We start from the raw sequence: 21,714 nt of genomic DNA, 5'->3' as shown, positions 1-21,714 counted from the left end.
CAAATATATAACAGTGGTTGCAACAATGATCTATACGATCATAGATTATGTCAGTAATGACACAAAGGGGTGGAACTGTTATGTGATCTAGCTGGAGGCCTATGTCATCTCAGCCTGGAAGGTGTTGGAGGCTGGGGAGAGCAGCCAAAGACCAAGAGGGAAATGTAGGCTGTGACATGCTATAAAGGGTGTGCTTGGGAAGGCACATGGCCATGCTCGACTTTTGTCTATCTTATATTGTGCTCATCACTGTGCTAATTTTCAGAGCACCCATAACGAACTTGAGAATGGATTTGACTAAACTCAAGCCAACTTTGGGGACGTTAGTGTTAAAAAAAATCTTGACTGTGAGGAGAAAGTTTTTAATTCCTGAATTAATCCTGGAACAATCTTTATTGTTTACTTCATCTCTAGCAGACTCACTGTAACGCTGTTTATCTGAAAATATAGGTGTTTACATCATAGGTGTATATTTTAACACATTCCATATTTAAAGGAAGAGGTTTTGTACAGAAAATGTGTGCCTAAAAACTTGAATCAACAATCAAACTCCCACTTTTTGTTACTCTAAACTCAACCACAGTAGGACAGGAAAGTTCAAAGTTTCAACTTCACATTGCTGCCAAAATACATGAGTCCCATCTTTTTGGATTGAAGCAGTTAAATCCCACTGTGATGATGGAGTTCAGGCTGCAAGAAAAGTTCAAGATGGGCTGACTCTGCAGTACCACCCTAGAATGCAATGTGCAGTATCTATTTTGTATTCCCCAAAGCTGGGAATTTATAGCAAACACTGCTTTTGGGAACAGTGTTAGCAGCTGAAAAACTGCAGTATAAAGTAGCCTCTTAGTAACTCTTAGCTAATACCACAATGCAAGCAGAAAATAAAGTAGTATTTTGCTTGCTCGTCTGAAGTGGTTTTAGAATGGTCAGATTTAAAATAGAGTAAATAGCAATATTGTTAAATCTCATGGTTAACTGTTTAAAACAAAACACAAAAACTAGGAGCAGAAAAACTGTATTTGTTTTGTTTTTAAGCAATAGAATACCTGTAAAATTTATTATGCATATTATCTTAAATAAACAATCTACCTGTAAACTAGAGAAAATGTTTTAAATTGTAATTTTTTTGTCTAAATAGGCATGTGCCCCCATGAAAACTAGTGTATCTAATTGTTAAAACAAAGGACTGAGAATCATAAATCTTGTGATCTCTAGTCCCAGCTCAGACTGGGGGCCTGGTCTAAAGCCCATTGAATCAACACCTGAATCAGGCTATTGTTGTGTGACCTTTAGTAAATCACTTAACCTTGCTATGTGTCAGTTTCATCAAGTAAAAAGGGGATAGTTGTACTTGCCCACTATTGCAAAGGGCTTGAGATTTCATCTTGAAGGTGCTATCTATTTTCAAAGTTAAAGCCTTGTTTAATTCCACACCATTGTCAGAACCAGAGCCAGATTGAGCCTCCTAGGCACACCACAACATAGGCACCTGCACTGCGACTCTACCACATGGCCCCACTTCTGCTGTGTCTCCTCCACATGTCTAGTGGTAGTAGCAGGGCCTCCCCCTTACCTCCCAGAGAGGCTGGGATAGTGACACAGGTCACTCCTGCTCTCCCCCAAAGAGCAAAAGCAGGGTCCCTCTAGAGAGGAAAAAATGGCAGCAGCCAGGGCTCTAGTATTCACCCCAGCAGCTGTGGTGAATCTACTTGGATGAGTGGGCCAGGCTGTGGCACTGTCCTCCGACCACAGACAAAGTCCTCTGTTGGGGCGGTGTTTGCTAGAGTCCACACAACTGAGATAACAGCCTATGATGATGTAAGGGGCAGTTCAGCCCCCTCAGCTATTGTTTCAGGCTGCCTGAAGATACAGATGGATGTCATGGCATTGGTTATGCTCGTCTCTTGTTTTCAAGTTTTAATTCTCAACTATGAGGACTAGAACCTTTTTTTTTTAAGTTGAAATTCTAACATAATTATTATTCCAAGAGACAGAGCTCTAGGCATGGGCCTGTAGTACCTATTTCTAAATCTGTCCCTTGCCAAAACTAATATCACATCTGCTGGCACTAATAGGATTTGAGAGCACACAGCACCTCACAAGATCAGGACTGTTGAATTGGAGGTAAGGATGTACTGGCTAGGTCCAACCATACTGAGAAAGCCCATTTGCTGGATGGATTACATAAACCATTCATAATGGCACTAAACTGAGGTCAGACTATGGTTCTTAGTCTAAAAATGTGTTACTAAAAAACAATGAAAACAATTTTTTATTTCCTTTAAATATGTTCTTAACTGATAAAATGAGCCAGATACACCAAACCTGAAACCCAAAAAAGAATTCATCTTGACTGGGGCAGAAAAAGACATCACTAATTACTCACCTGCAAGGTTTCTGATGCAGAAGGTCCTACTTGTAGAGACTGCTGAGGGAAGTACTGAAACAATGCATCTTCTTGCCCAACCTGATTCCTAGCCTGGTTCCTTACAGCTGCTTTTCTTCATCACCAGCTCTCCTCTTGATGAGAGTATTGCTACTTGAGCACTCACCAAGTTTTGCAGCAGGGCATGCCAGTGTAAATCCTGAATCACAACAATGCTCGTAAAGCTGATCTTTAATATATGGGATGAATGTACAGCAGGGTTCTTGTGTGTATTTGTGTATCATGTGGTGTATGCACAGAATGGGCTGGTAAGGGTGAAGGATGTGTGGGTGTGTGTTGCCAGCTATCATCCCTCAGGCTAAGAAGAGCCTCATATGTGTCCTCTAGTGAATGCATGAAGTCTGGGTGGTCCTAGACTCTGCTGTCCCTTCCAGTTGCCACTCCTAGGGTTATGAAGGGCATCATCTCTTGTGCATTCAGCCTGGGTGGCCGTGTCCTCTTCATACCCTTTCAGAGCTCTAATGCAGATCTCCACCCTTTTATTTTTCAAATAACCCCTCTATAACCAGGTGACTTTCCTAGTTACTCTATGAAACAGTCTATGCAACACATGTAGGGTCAATATTCACCCCCTTCCCTGGGATTCAACTTTGTTAAGAAACATAAAATCCAGTCCCAAGGCATAGCTATTCAGCCCATCTTCTAAATTCATGATCTGCTTCCTTCTTTTAATTACTTCCAGCTGGAGATCCCTCCTCCAGGCCTGATATTGCTGGCAGGTAGTGTTGGGTGGGGCCAGTTTCACCCCCATATCCAAGACAGATTATTAACCTCCTCCTTCCCTGGTGCAATGTGGGTTTGTTTATTTCCTCTCACTCTCATTTATTCCACTGCATAAAGAGACGTGTCCTAAGGGCTGCAGTTTCTGAGTGATGTGACTATATCTGAATTTAAGATTTGGCTTACACTTAAAAGTTATACTGCAGACCTACATCAGTCATGGGAATGAAGACACACCCTGACCTAGTTATGCTGACCAAACCTCCAGTGTAGACACAGCTATGTCAATAAAAGTGTGCTTCTGCCGATGTACCTTACATTGTGCAGAGAGGTGGTGTTCCTCCACTGACAGAAAAACTCCATCTGTTGTTGTAGGCTGTGTCTACACTAATGGGCTATGCCTGCACAAGGTCTGTAGTGTAGATATAATCTAAGATTTCATTTTAAAAGACAAAATTGCCAGCCTTTGTGGTTACGAAGAAAAACTTGAAAATGTAATTTCCAGTGCAATGATGTCTGCTTGAGTCTTCAGTCAGCCTGAAACAACAGCTCTAGTTACCTCAATGGTCTTTTAACACCAACTCCCACAGCTTTGGGAAGCCCCACCCAAAGCCGCACCTGAGGTCTGTGGGTGGCAGGAGAAGAAAACAGTAGAATCCACCTGGGTAGCTATACCCTGGTGCTTTGCTAAGTGCTGAGGGCCTCTTGATGTCACTTGTGCCTGTCCAGGGGGCAGAGAAGATTCCTGTTGCTCCTCTTTCTTCACAGGAAGGAGTGAGTACCTGTCACTGACATTCTAAGTGAGGGTGAATCCAAGGCATGGGGTGGGACCAGGTGTGCCTAGGGCACTGAATTGTCTCAATCCAGCAATGATTTTATTAGAATCATAGAATTGAAAATGCAGGGCTAGAAATGCTGAGGGATGATGAAGTTCTGTAACATTTTGACTTTATTATACTTTTGACAGACCACATAATCGTGGTACTTATTTACTGCCATAACCAAAGGACTTGAAAAATAACTCCTATTACACAGAATTCGAAGAGGGGCTTTAAAATTATTTAGCTTTAAAAAACTGACTGGTGGGGCGTGTATCTTGAATTCAGCATTTAAACAAGACATTTTCATGTAAGTGAATTTCCAAGGGTATACTGTATATTTGAGATCTGTATAAATTGGTAATTGTAAAATGTTTTAGGACTTTCCAGTTGTTAGCAACAGTCTGGACAATCTTGGTTTATTGTTTACTGATGTTAAGGTGTTACTTCCCTTTGGTGTTGGATTGCTTTGCACAAAACTGTTGATTGTAGGGAGGAGGGAAGGGGAGTTGGCAAAAAGTAAACCTTTAAAACATAAAACTTGTTTGCAGAATAGCATTTTTAATTTAAAAGAAAATTAGTGTTATAATTCTGTGAATTTTCTTTTTGAATTAGTGATATTGGAGGCTGCCAATAGGTGGCATCCTGTTTTGTTTCTTTGACGATTGTGCTTAAGAAAGTACTCTTGCTAACCAGCAAAAGCACTTTTATGTTGGTATAACTTTGTCTACACCTAGTGCTTTTGCCAGTACACAAATGAAACAAAAACACACCCCAAATGACATTACTATACCATCAAATGTTTATAGTAAAACCTGACCTAAGTTAAATGATGCTTCATTTGAAACAGATGCACATTAAAATGAACTATTTGGGCTTGAATAAGAATCTTGTATATACTGATGTTCTTCTCATGCTGCTGGCTGCAAATATAGGTGCTCTGAGATGACGATTTGGAAAGATGGGCTAGAAGACTAAGGCTTGGTCTACACTACCCCCCTAATTCGAACTAAGGTACGCAACTTCAGCTACGTGAATAACGTAGCTGAAGTTCGAAGTACCTTAGTTCGAATTAGTTCGAACTTACCTTGGTCCACACTCGGCAGGCAGGCTCCCCTGTCGACTCCGCGGTACTCCTCTCGGCGAGCTGGAGTACCGCAGTCGACGGCGAGCACTTCCGGGTTCGACTTATCACGTCCAGACTAGACGCGATAAGTTGAACCCAGAAGTTCGATTTCCAGCCGTCGAACTACCGGGTAAGTGTAGCCAAGGCCTCAGGCTAATCAAGATACCAACCCTTATACCAGAACTGAGACTCTTGCATGGGAGGCTCTAAGGATTATCAAAGGAACTTGATGGATCAGCACAGTTTATCAAGGGGCTGGAAAACAAATATAAAAATGTTGGGCTACGGGCTGATAAAGACCTGTCAATTCCCCCCCCTTTGGGATAAGGAAGACTAAAAATGATCAAGGAAAACACTCATTTCAAGTCTGATCCAAAAGTGCTTCCCCAGAGAAAACCACCATTAAAGAGAATGGAATTTCCCCCTGAACTAAAGCTTGCAGCAGCAGCAGCCCCTTGGAAGTCCCCAACCCCCCTTTCTGGGAGATGAAGGATTTTACTTGTATGTTGTGCGGCAACACATTCAGGGCCCCACATTTTCAGCGGTGTGTGGGAGTGCAGAGTGGGGGACGGAAGAGGACGCAGAAGTCCACCTGCAGTGGAGAAGCAAAGGGAGGAAATGTGTATGCGAAGAGCTGGGCAGATACCCATTTACATGGCTGCATTTACACGCCTTGTGCAATCATGGCTGAACTCCTGCATTTTTGATTTTTGTGCAAAACGCCGGTACCCACGTGGCATTCCCCTCCCGTCGCGGGGCCGGAGGCGGCAGACACGGGCGGGGGGAGGTCTATGGAAACGAGCGGTCACCCATTGACTTCAATGGTAGCTGAGCGCTGCCCCTGAGCGCCTCACGCCGAAGTCAAGCCAAGCCCCCTGTCTCGTCTCCTCCCCTCCGTATCCAGCGGCCCTCAGCGCGCCAAGACCAACTGGATCCTGATCCGGCCCAAAGCCCCAGCTCTGGCTGGATCCAGCCCACTGCTGGCTCCGCTCCCACCACTTCTAATGGTTAAGTCACAGGGCTGGATCTACAGCTGGGCCCCATCACCCTCGTTACACCGCCCCCTTCGCTACGCAGCGCTCACTCGGCCACCAGCCCGGCGCTGAGGGCGGCAAAGAGCGAAGCCAACGGCGCGAAAAAAACCACGCATGCGCGTCCGGGACCCATGAGCTATCGAAAACCTTCCAATCCCTTCTCCCCACCGCTTGCTCTTTTGCTGTCCGTTAAACTGACGTCGTCGTCATCATCGCGCTGCGTCCTTTTTTCTGCGGTTTCCGGTGCCGCCCGCGCACGGTCAATGGGAAAAAAAAAAAAAAGCCGGATAGTTTAATGTACTTGGTTCACGGCAAAAAATTTTTCTGGAGCGGGCGGGCAGAAGGGGTGCAACCCCTTCCCCTAGGTCCAGAGCGGCGACCTGCTCCCTGAGCATGGCTTCCAGCAAACGCAGGGAGCCGCTCTCGGCGGCGGCAGCGGCAGCATCTCGGGTCCTGGAGCTGGAGGAAGAGCTCAGGAACCTGGCTGAGGAGCTGAGTCAGTGCCAGGTACCAGAGAGAGGGCAGGTCCTCCCGGCCCTAGGCAGGGCTGCGAGGGGGGGCAGTGCCCCCACGGAGCCCCCCCTCACCTGGGCACCCCCGGTTCTTCCTCCCCTGCCCGGCCTCCTCCGGGTGGGGCCCTTCCAGCCCCGCGCTGAGCGCGCATCCTGCTAGGGCTGCCTTGGTCCTTGCCAGCCCCTCGCTGCCTGGGCTAGGGAGGCCCCGAGCCCCCCTGCGGGCCGCCGGCCTCTGCCGCACCCCTTTGTGCCCGGGCCAGCGTTCAGCCGCCTGCGCCACCCCGGAGCTAGCTGCATTTCAGTGGTGCCGACTTGCCCCCCGCTCGCCCTGCTGGTTGCCCCCATTGGAAAGAGCAGCCCGGCAGCCCCTAACCAAGGTTAGGAGCTACACCTGCATCCCAACCACAATGACGAATCACGCCTGCGGTTGTGACAGCAATCTGATTGCACCGTTTTGGTCCTTGAATAAAGTCGCATTGGCTTAAAAGCGAGGGTTTGTGGCACATGAGTCATGCAGTTCCTTGAAATGCAAAGGGTGGCCTGCTGTCAGTTACCTTAGTGGAAATTGTTCAAACACTACACAAAGCAGGGGTAATGCATCATAGAGAGACACCTGAGTAATCTTGACAGTTATAGCTTAATCGCTTCTGTTTGGTAATAGGCGTATTTAATGAAAATAAGGAAGGATAAGACCTTACCACTGCACTCTGCTATAAATATTTGCCAAACAAGAAGAGGATTTTGGCAAGACGGCTCAGCAATGGGGCAGTTGGGGTACTAGTTCTCTGGCATATTTCTTTCCACTCCTTTTGCAGAAGTTGGCCTGGTTGGGTCTCTCCAAGTTGTTGCTAATAGGGTCAGGAAGGCACAGGGGGAGAATAAAGCATCTCTATTAGACCCAGTGGATGTTAACATTGCTCAAGCAGTATTTATACACCACTTCTATGCCCCGCAGATGTAGGAGTAGACAGCTAATGGAAGCATGGCTTCTCGCAGAGCCTTATTGTGTGGGAATGATCCATGAGAGTAGCTATGTAGAGGCACAGGACACCCACAGATCTTGGGATTCTCACTCATTGCCTAAATGATGAAGGGAGAGTTAAATAAGCTCTCCTGATAATGAAAACTCACCGAGTTTTCTCTTCCGCTTCACCTATGGGGAGAAAATTCACTAAGAAGACTCTATGCACTAACTTGTTGGCTGAACAGGAATTAGAGTATCATTAAAATGAGTTATATCTGTAATGCACTTCACTTGAGTTTATTAAAATTGATTATATTCACATCAGCATAGAACAAATTGAGTTTCTTTTTTAACTAATTTATTTAGAAAGTTTTAACAAGTTTACAAATCATTGCCATGAAAATATCAGACAAAATAAACATTACAACAGTGAAGTTTTGTTTTGAGAAACATTATATAATAATCAGATCTCTTTATTTAACAGGGTGTTTTCATGTTACACAGTGAGCATCTTTACACTACCTACAACAAGTTGAAAAATTGAGTTCCTAATCACATTGGCATTATAGCTTGGCATTAAAGTAACTGGGGCTATGTCTCTACAGCAGTTTGGAGTATGCGTCTGTGCACTGGTAGACTAACGCGCTAGCTCGGCTTGACCTAGTGCACTAAAATAGTGCAGTCACGGTGGCTAGCTCTAGTACAAACTCGCCCAACATCCTGGGTATGTATTTGGGTGCCTGTGCCGCCACAGCCATGCTGCTATTTTTAGTGCGTTAGCTTGAGTGGAGTTAGCACAGGCAGACAGATGTGTTGGGAAGCACACTTCCAGCTGCTGTGGAGACATACCGTATAGTCATTCAAAAGCACAAATGGTAGTGAGACACCTAATTCCCATTGTAAGTCATTGGGAGTTAGACATGTAAATTTCCCCCTTCACAGACAACAGAATATATATTCATTCATTTACTTGTAGTAAATACATTCCCATTCCTCTCTTGTTGAGTTCATTCCAGCTGTAGTCAGGTGAACACCAAAATGAGATTTTTATTACCATATCTATAAACAGACACTTGTACTACACTCAGATCTGAGCAGAACTATTCATTCAAATGCTTTTCCCCAAGTGGGACAAGAGAACAGAATGAAAGTATTTTCAGTATTGTCCCATCCCTTTGGGGAACCAGAAGGTATGCTTTACAACTACGGTACAGTGAACATCTGAATTTTCATTTAGGTAGTCACATACTCTTAAAGCTGTAAATCTATGTGGCAGCAGTTTACAGTTTCTATTTTTTCAGATCTCTTCACAGTTTGCATATAATATGTAGGTCTGACTTTTAAACAATGAGTATATAGTTGTCTTAAAGAAAATTGAATATAAGAATGTTTTTAAAATGAATAAAAACCTTTATTTATATCTCTTGTTGCTTTCACATTTTCTATATATTAAAACGCTTTGTTTAATATTATAGTATCGTAGTTCCTAAGAGGATGGGAGGAAAGTGGGAGGTAGAAAGCATGGTAACTACAAGGTGGTCCCAATCATGACCGGTTTGTTTAATGAAATTCTATCTACCTATATTCCCATTGCAGTTTGAAGTGGATATGGCATTCTTCAGTTCCTGTCCTAAACCTGTGTGTACTATTGCTGTGTGCTGTTAAACAGCTACATTCTATACCACCAGAGTCTCAATTTTAGTAGTAAATTAAACTATACCTATTAATGTAGCTTGTAACATAGTCCGGGTCTAATAGAATGAGTTGTTCTATATAAGTTATCTTAATGTTAGGCTTTCTTTGTAAACCTCTGGTAGTTTTCTTTGTATGCTATACTCCAAGAGATGTATCACTTTATAAAGACTAGCTGAATTGGAAAATTGCATGTAAGTATTATGTAAATGATTTTAAAGAGGAACTGGGTGGGTGGGGTTTATTTTTCTGTTCAACAAACAATTAAAGTTCCAAAATAAAGTCTACTTGGGGCCCAGTTTAACAGTTTTACCAGCACCCAAAATATATCCGAGCTAGAGCTGTTTGGAAATTTTACAAATTAATATTTTTCTGTTGGAAAAATATGGATTTGTAGAAATTGACATGTTCCCGCAGAATGTGTTAATTTTGATGAAACTTCCAACAGTAATCAGATAGGTTTCTGACATAAACTTGGCAGGTTTTCTGCCTCTTCTTCTCAGCAGTCCGCTTGGTGAGCTGGTGCTCCCCAGGCTGGTGGGCTGCTGTGTAGTTGGGACTCCCCGTGCTGATTAGCTCCCTAGGAGAGCAGTAATTTGTTTCCAAAACTGTGATATGTTCCCGTAGCAGGAACATTTCAGAGTTTGTTTGTGAGACTAAATATTGAATTTCGGTTCCATGGAAAACTTTAAGGTTTTGGGTTTTTGTAGCAATATGAGATCAAATATTTTCAAAAACTCTTGCTTTTTGTTTTGCAGAACTGAAATTCAGTTTCCCAGCTAGTTCTAATCCTAACACTTAAACTAGAAACTCTTCCCATCCACACCTTCTTGTCAGGTCTGAATCACCTATCCGTTCCAGGCACTCCTGAGCCATCTTGAGCCTCCACAACCCTTTCACAAGGGTCAGGGTGACTTTCCTCCCCTTGTATTAGGGGTTCACATGTCATCCCAGGCAGTCTTTATCCTTACCTGATGAAACCTAACCACCGCTGCTGCTGTTCCCTTTCAGGTCTCCCAATGGGATACTCCTGATACTCCCTGTTCTCTTCCTAGTGTTCCCTGCCCTCTTCAGGTAGGGAGGCAAGGGTGTGTGTCTCTCTGTGACTCTACTGGGAGATAGGACCTGCCTATTCTGCTGTCCCTATCCCACCAAGCTGAGATGTAATCCAGTCTCCATCACATGATAGGGGGAAACTAAGCATAGATGTAGTGTTGCCACCCCAGATGTTCAAAAATCATGAATTAGTCTCCTCCAAAATCATGAGATTTAAAAAAATTCCAAACCCTCAAATATGTTTTGGATTCTTTTTATTCACCTTCTGCCTTATGAGCCTTCAGGGTACATTCACTTCAAACTGTCAGGCTCCTCTGCATAACCAGACAGCTAGAAACTTCTTTCATTTTTTAAAATGAAAACTGAGATTCTCCTGCCATCTCTTGACTCCAGGAATTGGGGCTTAAAGAAGAAGAATAAATATTGTGAGACTCATGATAAAATTGTGAGAGTTAGCAATGCTGTAGGTGATAGCGTGGCCTGGACCAGGGTCACTCCTAAAAGTACCACCAGCCTGTAGCAGGGAAAAAGGTTTTTCTGAGAAGTGGCATCATTGCATTGTAATCCAGGATTACTGGATTATCTAAAGTGAGGTGGGTAAAAATAAACTAGTAATCCAAAATGCCAATCCTATAGGTGATTTTAATAAAACTCAGCCTCAACTAGATTAATTACCTTCTATGTGCATGGCTGCTTTTATCACACTTTCATTAACATTCAGTGTGCTGGTAATTATGCATATGTTTTGTCTGCAAAAAAGCATTGCATAGAGGTCTCTATGGTCAGTTTAAGGGCTAGCTTTAAATTTCAGTAATTTCCTTTTCCTTTATTTTTGATTCACTTAAATAGTGCTTTTCTTGCAAAGATCCACAAGCTATTTAGGTTCCAAGAAAACACAGACTTAGGTGTAACATGTTGTTTTTCAATGAGATTTTACTGTTCCCATTCTATGGATGGATTGATTTGGGAAGAAAAGGCATGCCAACGGTCATACAGTGAATTATGATATGTTTGGTCTCTGTTACTTGCTTTAGCTGCTGTATTCTGTTTTAGGTTTTTTTATGCTGCTGCCCATCACCTTGGTATCTGAGCATCTGCTATGTAAAATAAATAGTGAAATCTTTAGTAGGCTTCTTGGAGTCTCCAGCTGTTTTCTGTATTAAAAACTCTGACTAGGGTATTTTTTTCTTGTTATGTGGGTTTGGATATTTTGGTTGATTTGTTTGTGTCGTAGGTTTATATCTATTTCTGTAGGCAGAAAATGCCATTGCTGCAAGTGTCATTCTTGCTCGGGCAGGAAGGCTTTTTTGAAGTGGAAGGATTTGTCATGCGCTGTGAAGATGGTCAGGTCTGTGATTTGCTAAATCTGTGGAAGTTAGTTCTATATCCTTATCGCCTTGGTTGAGAGTGCTATTTCTCTGGCTCTCACGTGCTTCTTCCGGGTTTTGTGATCTGTGTTGTTCTAGAGAAGCACAATTGTCGGAGCAGTTAATACACAGGCAGTTTGGTCTTTTACATAGATGTGTCTTAAGCTATTACTTGCTTTGAAGATTAGGCCCATGGCCTTGAACTGTGATCTTAAACTGACTAGAAGCCGCTGGAGACACTTGAGCAAAAGCCTGATGAGCTTCACAGCAGCTTGGACCATGGAGAGAAGTATTACAATTCTCTGCAAAGCTAGTCATTCAGAGGCATGCTGCTGGCTGCTCACTGGTTCTTCAGCTAACAGAGATTAGGTGATTCTATTTTTCAGTTCTAAATATCATCTATTTTTTTCTTTTGAGTCTTTACAGTGAAGTTAAAACAAAAATGTCTAAACTTTATTTGTAGACAGCTTTTGTTAATTTGTTCTCCCTGACTGACAGGCTGTTTTTACTAAGAATCAATGTGAAGGCCACTCCCTTGCAGTACTGAGACTTTAGGGATGTAAGTGGCTGCAATTAGGTAGCAGACCTGTCAGTTGTACCACATTGCATGGTACTTTCTGCATTGTCTCTTTTGGGTCCCTCCTTGTTCCATTGTACTGTGTTTTCATGTGATATCCCACAGGGATGAGCAGCAGTAGCTGGCTGTTGTGAGGGAAAGAGGCAGAAACCCCCCAATAGCAGCTGTGGCCTTTGCTTCTCCATTTCTTTCTCCAAGATTCAAAGCGATGTTCCTAGAAAGGAGCACAGTCATCCACCCATAGGCTTTTTCAGGCAGGGGAGGGATGAAGAAGTTGGCCTGCTGCATTATTCATAGCACGGGAGGAGAGAGAGCAGATGGAGAAGGTAGTGGAGCAGGCTCAGTTGCTGGGCACTTTACAGGCTCAGAGGTTCCACTCTCTCCCGCTTCTCCTGTCTTGTGAAAAATGTACATGTTCAGCCTTCTCTATCTGACTTCTCCCTATCCATGCAGGAAAAGAACAGTGATTTCCTGGGGAGCTGGGCTTCTTTTCTCTTCTTCTCAGAGAGGAAGGGAGTGAGGGGAGAGAAACCACCACACACACCTGGTAGTACCTCTTTACTGGAGCATTCCACTTGAAATCCATGGGACTGATTACTGAGTTATAATGGCAGAATTGGCCCCTATAGCAGACTCTCTGATGAATATTCAGCTATCCCTGAAAACTGATGTGCTTTTCATCTGAAACAGCCGAATATCTCACATAACCCAGGAGTATTATTCCTCCTTGATAGTGTATGTTTGTAAATGTAGGGTTTCTAAATTATGAAAAAATTGATAAAATTGATGTCATAACCATATCAATGATAAAGAACATAAACTCCTCATTGCTGTTATTTCTTTGAAGTTTTATGAGGTGGTGTTTGAGAAGGACCTTATTCTCTTCACATATCATAGTTATTTCCTAAACAAAAATGGGGAAAGTGCCATAAATCTAATAGTTTTCTGCCTGTGTGTCTCACTTATTATTTTTATGTTTTGGTTAGCCCCTTAAAATGAAATGTTCTCCTGCCCAGGCTAAGGTTTCTTTGTTTCTTTCTCTTTTTCTTTGTGACAAAAATGGGTAAAACCAAAATACTCAGAGTAGAAAGTTTTGTACTGATCTGAGAGTTTCAGCAATTAAGGGCAGATCTACACTTAAAACCCTGCATTGGCACCGCTGCACTAATGCAGTTGCGCCGCTGTAACGTTTCAGTGAAGATGTTGCTATGCCGACGGGAGAGCTTAACTGCATCTGTCAGTGTTGTTAATCTACCTCCCTGACAGGCGGTAGCTATGGCGGCAGGAGAAGCTCTCCCGTCACTATAGGGTGTAGGGGGGACGGTCGGCCAGTATAACTACCTCACTCAGGGGTGTGGATTTTTCATCAGTGTTGACATCCATCTATTTCTGCTTGAAAATGGGGTAAAATCTTTGTACTTCCATTCATTAAATACTAGTTTGTTTTATTAGTGATTAGGCCAAGACCATGCATTTATTGGTGCCTAGGGATGCTAGCTGTTTTTGTGTGTGAGTCTGATTAGAACTGGTGCAGTCAATGATCAGGGCTTACCAGCGATGCCTTACAGATGGAGAAGTAACTATGTTCTGTAGTTAATTTATTCTTTTCAATTGCTTATAACTTTGACGAACTTGTCTGGACTGAAATTTTTCATGCTAAGTCTCTGCAACCTGATGAACTTTTTTTTGGAATGTTTGAGGAAAAAAAACGTGCAATTGCTGCTGAGAGTAGGGCTGGTTAAAACCAGACATTTTTGCCAACATTAATTTTTTCCCCTATCATTTTATTTTTTTAAAGATCTCTAGTAGCCCCTGGGTTTGGTGTGTGGACTGGTCTCCTGGCTCCCATATGAGTGCACTTTTCCCTAGGCCAAATGGTTTGCTGAATTGGGAGCTACTGCTTCTGCAATTACTCTCCCCATATTGAAGTTGTAATTCTGTGAAGTTTGGAGTTTGCTTAATGCAGCTGGAATGTTCCAAAAATTAAGAGCACGTTTCTAAAAGGTTCTACTGAGCATGTGGAAATGGTGAGTCTACACCCCCCCTCCCCATCACCTTCCCAATGGCTTATAACTTAACTATATTTGAATGGATTTTCACTGTCCTGTGCAAGGCACCTCTCCAATCTCAGGACTATCTTCCTACTAAATTTTAAGGTTCTGCTCTAAATGCTGAGGCTACTGGAAATTTTTTTAACTGTTTTTTTTAATATTGGCAAATGAAATATACCAGTTTTTAACTTGCCTCACTCTCTAGCAACTATCACAGTTTTTGCTGAAACATTTAAAAAAAATTTCATCAGGAGGCACAGAGCAATCACGAGCCATTTTAGTCCAAACAGTTACATTTTGTGGATGTTACAAGCAACTGAAAACAGAAAGATTAGGCATCCTTCGCTACAGAACATAGTTACTTCTCCACCTATAAAGCATAACTAGTAAGGCCTTATCATTAGTAGCACCATGATGTGACATCAATGACAGATGCCTAAGGATCTGAAAGAGTTGCGCAGTTATTTTTAGCTGAGCTTCAGGGCTAGCATTAGACCCAAGACTTAGCCACACTGACTCTCAAAATGAATATGCCAAATTTATGTGTTTGGTTATGCCGTCTGTAAAATGAGGTTACTCCTGCATTCCCCTATTCAGAAGTGCTTTGAAACTTAGATGAATAAGCATTATGCAAATGCAGAGAATCATTAACAAACAGCAGCCAAAATTCCTAACTCTCAGCCCAATGGTCTAACCATTAGACCGCCTTCCCTTCCCAGAATCAAGAATAGAACCCAAGAATTTTGATTTCCAGCATTCTACTACTGTCTGACAAATAGTTCTGTAACCTACTGGCAAAGTGTGTGTCATGTTCCTTTCTAATGGCTAGTGCATAAAAAAGGCTAACAACCTACTACTGCTATTTGCTCTGGTATCTTTAGCTCAAATAGTGGGGCTCTGTGCTGTGGATTTGAAGGGTGTGGATTCAAATCCTTATGGTTACTTAGGTAGGATTTTGTTACAGTTGAACAGGATGGAGTTGGTTTTTTTTCATTTTCTTAAAAAAAAAAAAAAAAAAATCCTAAGTAATCCCATACAAAAAAGGATTTTAAAAGAATGTTAACATTACAGAGTCAAACACTAAGCACCAGGTTAACGATTGGCTGAAGGTATGCAAGGCATGGTGATAGTCTTCTCTGTGCATCTTTTAAAAAGAACAGTGGAAGCTGTTGAGTGCTGAGCTCTTTTGAAAATCTGGCACAGTACATAATCTTCTCTTACAGTAGGTTTAAAATCAAAAAGCTATTTATTTTTAACATTTTAATAGGGGACCCTTTGTCTCATAGGGTCAGTGTCAACCGGTGTTGGCAAGAATAAGTCATTGCTGGTGATTCATCTACACTAATCTATTATAATTACAATGTTGCCCAATCTTACCATAAGTAAGGGTATGTTTTAGTGACGGGTAATTTTAGGAAAAGTCATGGACAGGTTACAGGCAACAAACAAAAATTTGCGGCCTGTGACCTGTCCATGACTTTTACTATATAAATACCCCTGATTAAAACTTAGCAACTCCTGGGGCCCTGGGGTGCTGCTGCTCTGGGGGGCTCCAGGACATCGCTGTTTAGGAGGGTCCTGGGGGCTGACAGCTAGCCCCAGCACTGGTGGTGGGGGGTGATTGCTGTTCTGAAGCCCCTGGGACTGCTGCTCTGAAGGCCTCTGGGGCGGCCCCTGGGACTGCTGCTACTCCAGCAGCCCCTGAGGCCACCGGCACTGGCACCAGCTACCTGGGGCTGCTCCAGCAAGCGGCCAGTGTGGCTGGCCCCGGGGTCTGCCTCAGCAGCTGCCCTGTATGACTGGCCCCATTGGCCACTGCTCCAGTAGTGGCCAGTGCAACTGGCCCCAGGGCTGACCCCGGGACTGCTGCTCGGGTGCTCCCTGGGGCCAGATGCCCAGAGTCACTCGAGTAGTGGCTGGTGTGGCTGGTCCCAGGCCCACTCCTGGGAAGACTGCAAGGGCGCTCCCTGGGGCCACCCAAGCAGCAGCTGGTGTGGCTGACCCCGGGGCCAGCTGCTTGGGTGGCCCTGGGGTCAGCCGCACCAGCCGAATTTGTGACTTTTGTGACTTCCGTGACAGAACCGCAGCTTTAACCATAAATCTACTGAGGTATTACTTTTCAATCTCTTTAAAAAGTCACTTTGATAGCATTTAGTGCAGACATGAAAATTGATCATGTTTGTGTTTTTGATACCAAAATATTAGGTCAGTCTTGTCAATTAGAAATGAGTTGAAATGAATATTTTCAACAAAATCGGTAATATTAAGACTTCATGGTCAAAAACGAATGTTTCCCTGTGAAATTATGAATAATGGCAGATAATGTCAAACCATTAATACCTGTTACAGTTTCTAAGGCATCTGTATGGTGCTCTTGTATAGACTAAATATTGCTGCCAAAACATGGCTATAACAAATTTATAATTTCAGTAGTCCATACGTGCGTCAAGCAATATGAGTTCTGAATAAGAATGTAATCTCTGTGGTATAGTAAATGACAGTATGTTCCCTTTTGTCACTTTCTGTTCAAAAGAGTACTCCTTCTTTGTTGCCTAAATTATTAATAGAGACAACACAAAAGGAAATTCTTTTAAACTGATAAAAGAGAGACACGTTTTATTTTTTTATTCTAATACCACAGATTAGGTGTTCATTGTAGGTTCTAATATTGCAGTATGAAGGAATTTCAAAAAATAGATTTTTATAGTGCCAGCCTTAAAGACATTTTATCTTCAAGCTGATTGGACCGATAACTTCAAGATATATATTTTCTTCCTGATTGTGTCTATCTTGCAATTATATATGATTGTGCATACCGTGTGCTTCCATTGATGAGACTTGTGAACTTGAAAATAACTCCATTGTTGTTTCAGAGCCTGATTTTCTAAAGTGCCAATCGCTTCTGGTCAGGTACTGAATACCTTAATCTTCCAATGACTTTAAAGAGAGTTGAGGAACTCAGCACCTCAAAGTATCAGGCCTTATAATGCACCAGAATATTCTATACCGTGTATTCACTTATTTAGTAGGAATGGATCATGGGGACTGTATTTTTATTAAAGGGTTAAGTATGTGACTGAAAATTACATAGAGCACCAGCACAGTAGGACTCAGAGAGTGTGCACTGCTGGCATATTAGCGATGTAATTTTAAAACCCATGTGACAGACACATCAAGAAGCAAGTGTATGTGTAAAATTGTGTGTAAAATTCATACCACAGCTTGATTAAAGACTTCTTCCCTTTAGCTAGAAAACTTCATTTTAGATGGTAGGGGAGACCAAAGAAATCCATCTTAAGAATTTTATTGCTACATATTTTACTATTTGTAACATCCATGTCTTTGCATGCCTTTTCAAAAAATTCTTTACAAGCTAATCTGATATTTGCTTATCTCAGTAGCCTATTTTGCATTTCCGTACAAATTCTTCCAGCCCGACAATCATGCATAATTTCACTTCATATTGAAATATTCAGTTCATAACATAGAGACTATACAATCTCTGATTATTTTACCTAGAGTTTTTCCTAAAAGCTACAGTAAACCAATAGCTCCCTCTGTCCTCCATCACTTTCATTTTTCTCTTTCAGGGCATTCACTGGTATAAATTCTGTCATTCATATTTGTACAGTAAATGCATTGTTTCCTAAGTTTGTGTTGCCAATTTTTCCTTTTGTTTTGGTGATATTCCACTTCTTGAAGTCAGGAGATAAGGAACATTTCCCTTTTCCAGTGACCTGTTGTTTGTGTATATATCTAAAAGCTTTGGATGTTATAACATCTTAAGTATTATGTCAGTTGGTTATTTATTCAATTTATGCTAACTACTAAAATGAGCTCCCACCCTAAACCCTAGATGAGGTAAACACTTAGTTAATATATACAGTTATACAGAGGAAGCAGACTTCCCCAATTTCTCCATGTGCATAGCACTACAAGTAGCACAAATGTAAACAAAATTTAAGCTCCTCCATATAGTCATCCATCACTACCCAGACTCTCATAAATGTCCTATTGCTCAAGGCAAAGGAGAAGATGCATTTATGTTTTGTTTCCTGTTTGTCAGTATGTCTTTCACAGCTGCATTGCAAGCATCTCCTACAGCCTAAGAATTTGATTCTGTTACTTTGGAAAGAAGCTGAAGAAATGGCTGAAAATCTTTTTTTATTATTTAGATCAGAAGTGTTCAAGTCTTATTATGCTGAGGATGGCATTTTCAGGTTTCCAGCAAACAGATGGTTATCCCAATTTTGATGTACATTTACATACACTGTAATAACAAAATAAATGGCCAGAGCAGCATTTTTGTTCATATTTCCCTTCAAAGGGGAATAGAAATGGTATGAATTCAGTTGCAGTAAGAAGCTGCAGTTGGTCACCTGGAGTGAAAGGGCAATGGGAAACCATGTCTTGTGACTCTGGTCCACGCCTCATGCACTTCTGATTTATTGTCCCAAGCAAATGTTTGTTGTTGTTATTCATGCAACATGAACTTTGTGTAGCGCTTGTTTGTTATTAGTCTATAGTCACTGATTAGGGTCCTGCTCCTGCTGCCATTAAAATAAATGGCAAAACTTCTGTTTGTTTCAATGTGAGCAGGACCAGAGCCTAGGTTATTCATTTCCATATGTCTGCCAATATGATGATGATGAGGTATAATTATTTTCATTCCAAACTGAAGAAGAATTCCACTGTTTTTGTTTCAAAACTGTCACTTTCTCCATTTGAGACGTGACCTGCAATCATTGTAGTTGCTTTGCTGTTCAGGGGAGACCATCTTGCTTTCAATTTAGTTCCCAAAACACTCTGAATATTTATGTTTTATACATCTCTATTTCCAACCTCCACATTTGGTTCCAGAGAGAACAGCTTCTTTTTCTGACATACAGTGTTGTTGTGGATACTTTTATTTTTAATGAGTAATTTTGGGGAACTTTTAAATGACATCTGTATTCTACCCTCTCTATATAAGTTCTCAGTTGCTCAGGGTACACTCATGCCGACTTCTCTGAGCAACTAACATACATTGAGTAGACTGAACAGTCCTTGGATACACTGAAGATTTATCTATCCCCGGTCTTGACAGCTGTAGAGGTAACTTTTTGTGCCAACTTCAGGCTGTTTATGCAGCCTTGTTTCAGAAGAAATTTTTTGGCTCCCAAGACCATTCAGGGAGCAGTCTTACCAAGTCCATTAATTGTGCCAAGAGTTTAAAAAAGCTGTTTGAACTTTTTTTTTCTTAACACTGTAATAATTGTCAGCTAATGTTGTTACTTCTATTAGACCAAACCTGTAATTATTAATAGATTTAAATCAAAACATTTTAATAACTAAAATTGTTTCTCTAGTTTGAGAGAAGTAAGGCTAAATATGTAATGGTAACTTTCTGCACTCAGTGACTGACATTTTACAATCGTTATAATTAGAAATTCTGTACATCTACATGTCTTGACGCTAATTTTCTTTGCAAGTGTTAAAGTTCACAAAGACTTTAACCAGGGAAGAGTAAATCATAGATTATTACAAGTAGCATGTGGCTGAAAATATTAATTCTTATGTTAAATTATTTTAACATGACTCTTTTGGTCTCTATAATTGACAAAAAGTTGCACCATCCTGCATTTTTATAATAAAAGTAAAAGGCATGCATTGATTTGGATCACAGTATCTTATCACTATTACACTGAAGTTTAGAGCACGTCTGGTACCGTCTCCTCATAATTCTTTGTTTGCCCTTTAATAGTTTGAAGGGGATAGCTGATCCTTAAATGTTGAGTCCTACCATCCAAAACAAATAGTACAGGTAGAACAGTTACTGCTTTTTTGGGTACTGTAATTTAATGCAGTTTAATTGATTAATAGGTGATTTAATATTCTTTTTAAAAAGAAAATGTACATTTTCCTTCTGTATTGTTTCAGCACCCCTGTTTACAAACTTTTTTCAAATTTCAGTTATGGTTTGAAGATTTGGGTAAAAATTTTGTTTGTTTTTTACTTCATGTAAATGAGATCATTCATCCCTACCTCTGATATACTACCACAGGCTGATAGCATTTCTTATTGGAGCAATGCATGCTTCTGGGGGAATTCTGTGCTACTGTGCAATGCAGAGTTTGTGCAGAATTCCATGTTTCCCCTGCAGAATTGGGGCTGCAGAGCTGCTGGCCACCACTAGGGCACTGGACTCTGCGGAGTCCAGCTCACAGTGAGCTGAGCACCCAGCCTGGCGGGGATAGCGGCTGCATGCTCTGGCTGCCCAGTTTTGATCGTCATTCTCCCATGGACAGGGGAGGGCCCGGGAGACCTAGCTACGGCAAAGGGTGAAAAAGGGCAGGGCTGTACCACACCACATCCCTCGACAGGACAGTAAAGAAGTGGGGGGGAGTAAAGGCTCTGGCGGTGCAGATGTCTGGACTAGGGGGTGCCCCACGGCTGGGCTCTTGGGGGAGAGGGGTGCAGGTGTCTGGGCTCTGGTGGTGCCCGCAGCTGGGCTCTGGGGGGAAGGGCCTGCAGGTGTTTGGGCTCTGGGGGCCCCACACAGCCCCCTCCAGTACCCCCCAACTTGGAACTGGGTTGTCGGATGGGTTTCTTTAACTCTCTACTCCTGGGGGAATCTTTTTTACTGTTGTCTGTATTGTTTACACATTTGTTGACAGGTATTCTGAAATCAATTACCAAAATAATTGAAACTGAAATGATTATATTGTGTTATTTTGACAAATAACATATGCAGGATTTTGTAGAGTTTTAAAATATTGTGCACAGAAATTTAAATTTTTCGATGCAGAAATTCTCCAGGAATAAATGCTTTTATTTTTAAAAGACAGGCATGCCTGCGCCCTCAACAAAAAAACAAACAAACTAAAACCAATGTCCATTTGTTCTCCCTAAAATTTCATATTCTTATCCCAGAGTTAAGTTTTTTCTGGAAGGTTTGGTAACATGTAGGGAAAGAGGTTAACCTAGAGGCTCATTAAAATAAGGATTCTAAATGGAAGTCACAGGGAGGTTGGGGGAGGATCCCTGCCATGAAGAGGAGTTTTCCTTCCCCTAGCCCAGGTGCAAGGAGAAATACTATAAACATCTCTGTAAGCTACGTAAATGACTTTTAAATCAACAAGTGTTTACTATTTTACTGCCTTTGCAGGTGAGGCTGAAGAAAGTGCAAGTCCTGAGTCTTTCTGCATTGTGCCAGGGTAGAAGAATCATAGAATATCAGGGTTGGAAGGGACCTCAGGAGGTCATCTAGTCCAACCCCCTACTCAAAGCAGGACCAATTCCCAACTAAATCATCCCAGCCAGGGCTTTGTCAAGCCTGACCTTAAAAACCTCTAAGGAAGGAGAT

General features: G+C 42.0%; 1 protein-coding gene across 3 annotated transcripts in view; it reads left to right on the top strand.

Moving 5' to 3' along the window:
- Positions 1-6,422: 6,422 nt before the first annotated feature.
- Positions 6,423-21,714, top strand: part of CNTLN (centlein) — a 286,401-nt gene continuing 271,109 nt past the window's right edge. For all 3 annotated transcript variants that reach the window (XM_034773873.1, XM_034773872.1, XM_034773874.1), the window contains exon 1: positions 6,423-6,654. In XM_034773873.1, the coding sequence (XP_034629764.1) occupies positions 6,541-6,654 (114 nt within the window). In that variant the 5' untranslated portion in view covers positions 6,423-6,540. The remainder of the gene's footprint in view (positions 6,655-21,714) is intronic.

Source organism: Trachemys scripta, chromosome 6, assembly GCF_013100865.1.
Source record: "Trachemys scripta elegans isolate TJP31775 chromosome 6, CAS_Tse_1.0, whole genome shotgun sequence".
NCBI lineage: Eukaryota > Metazoa > Chordata > Testudines > Emydidae > Trachemys > Trachemys scripta.
This window is presented reverse-complemented; position numbering and strand designations above follow the sequence as displayed.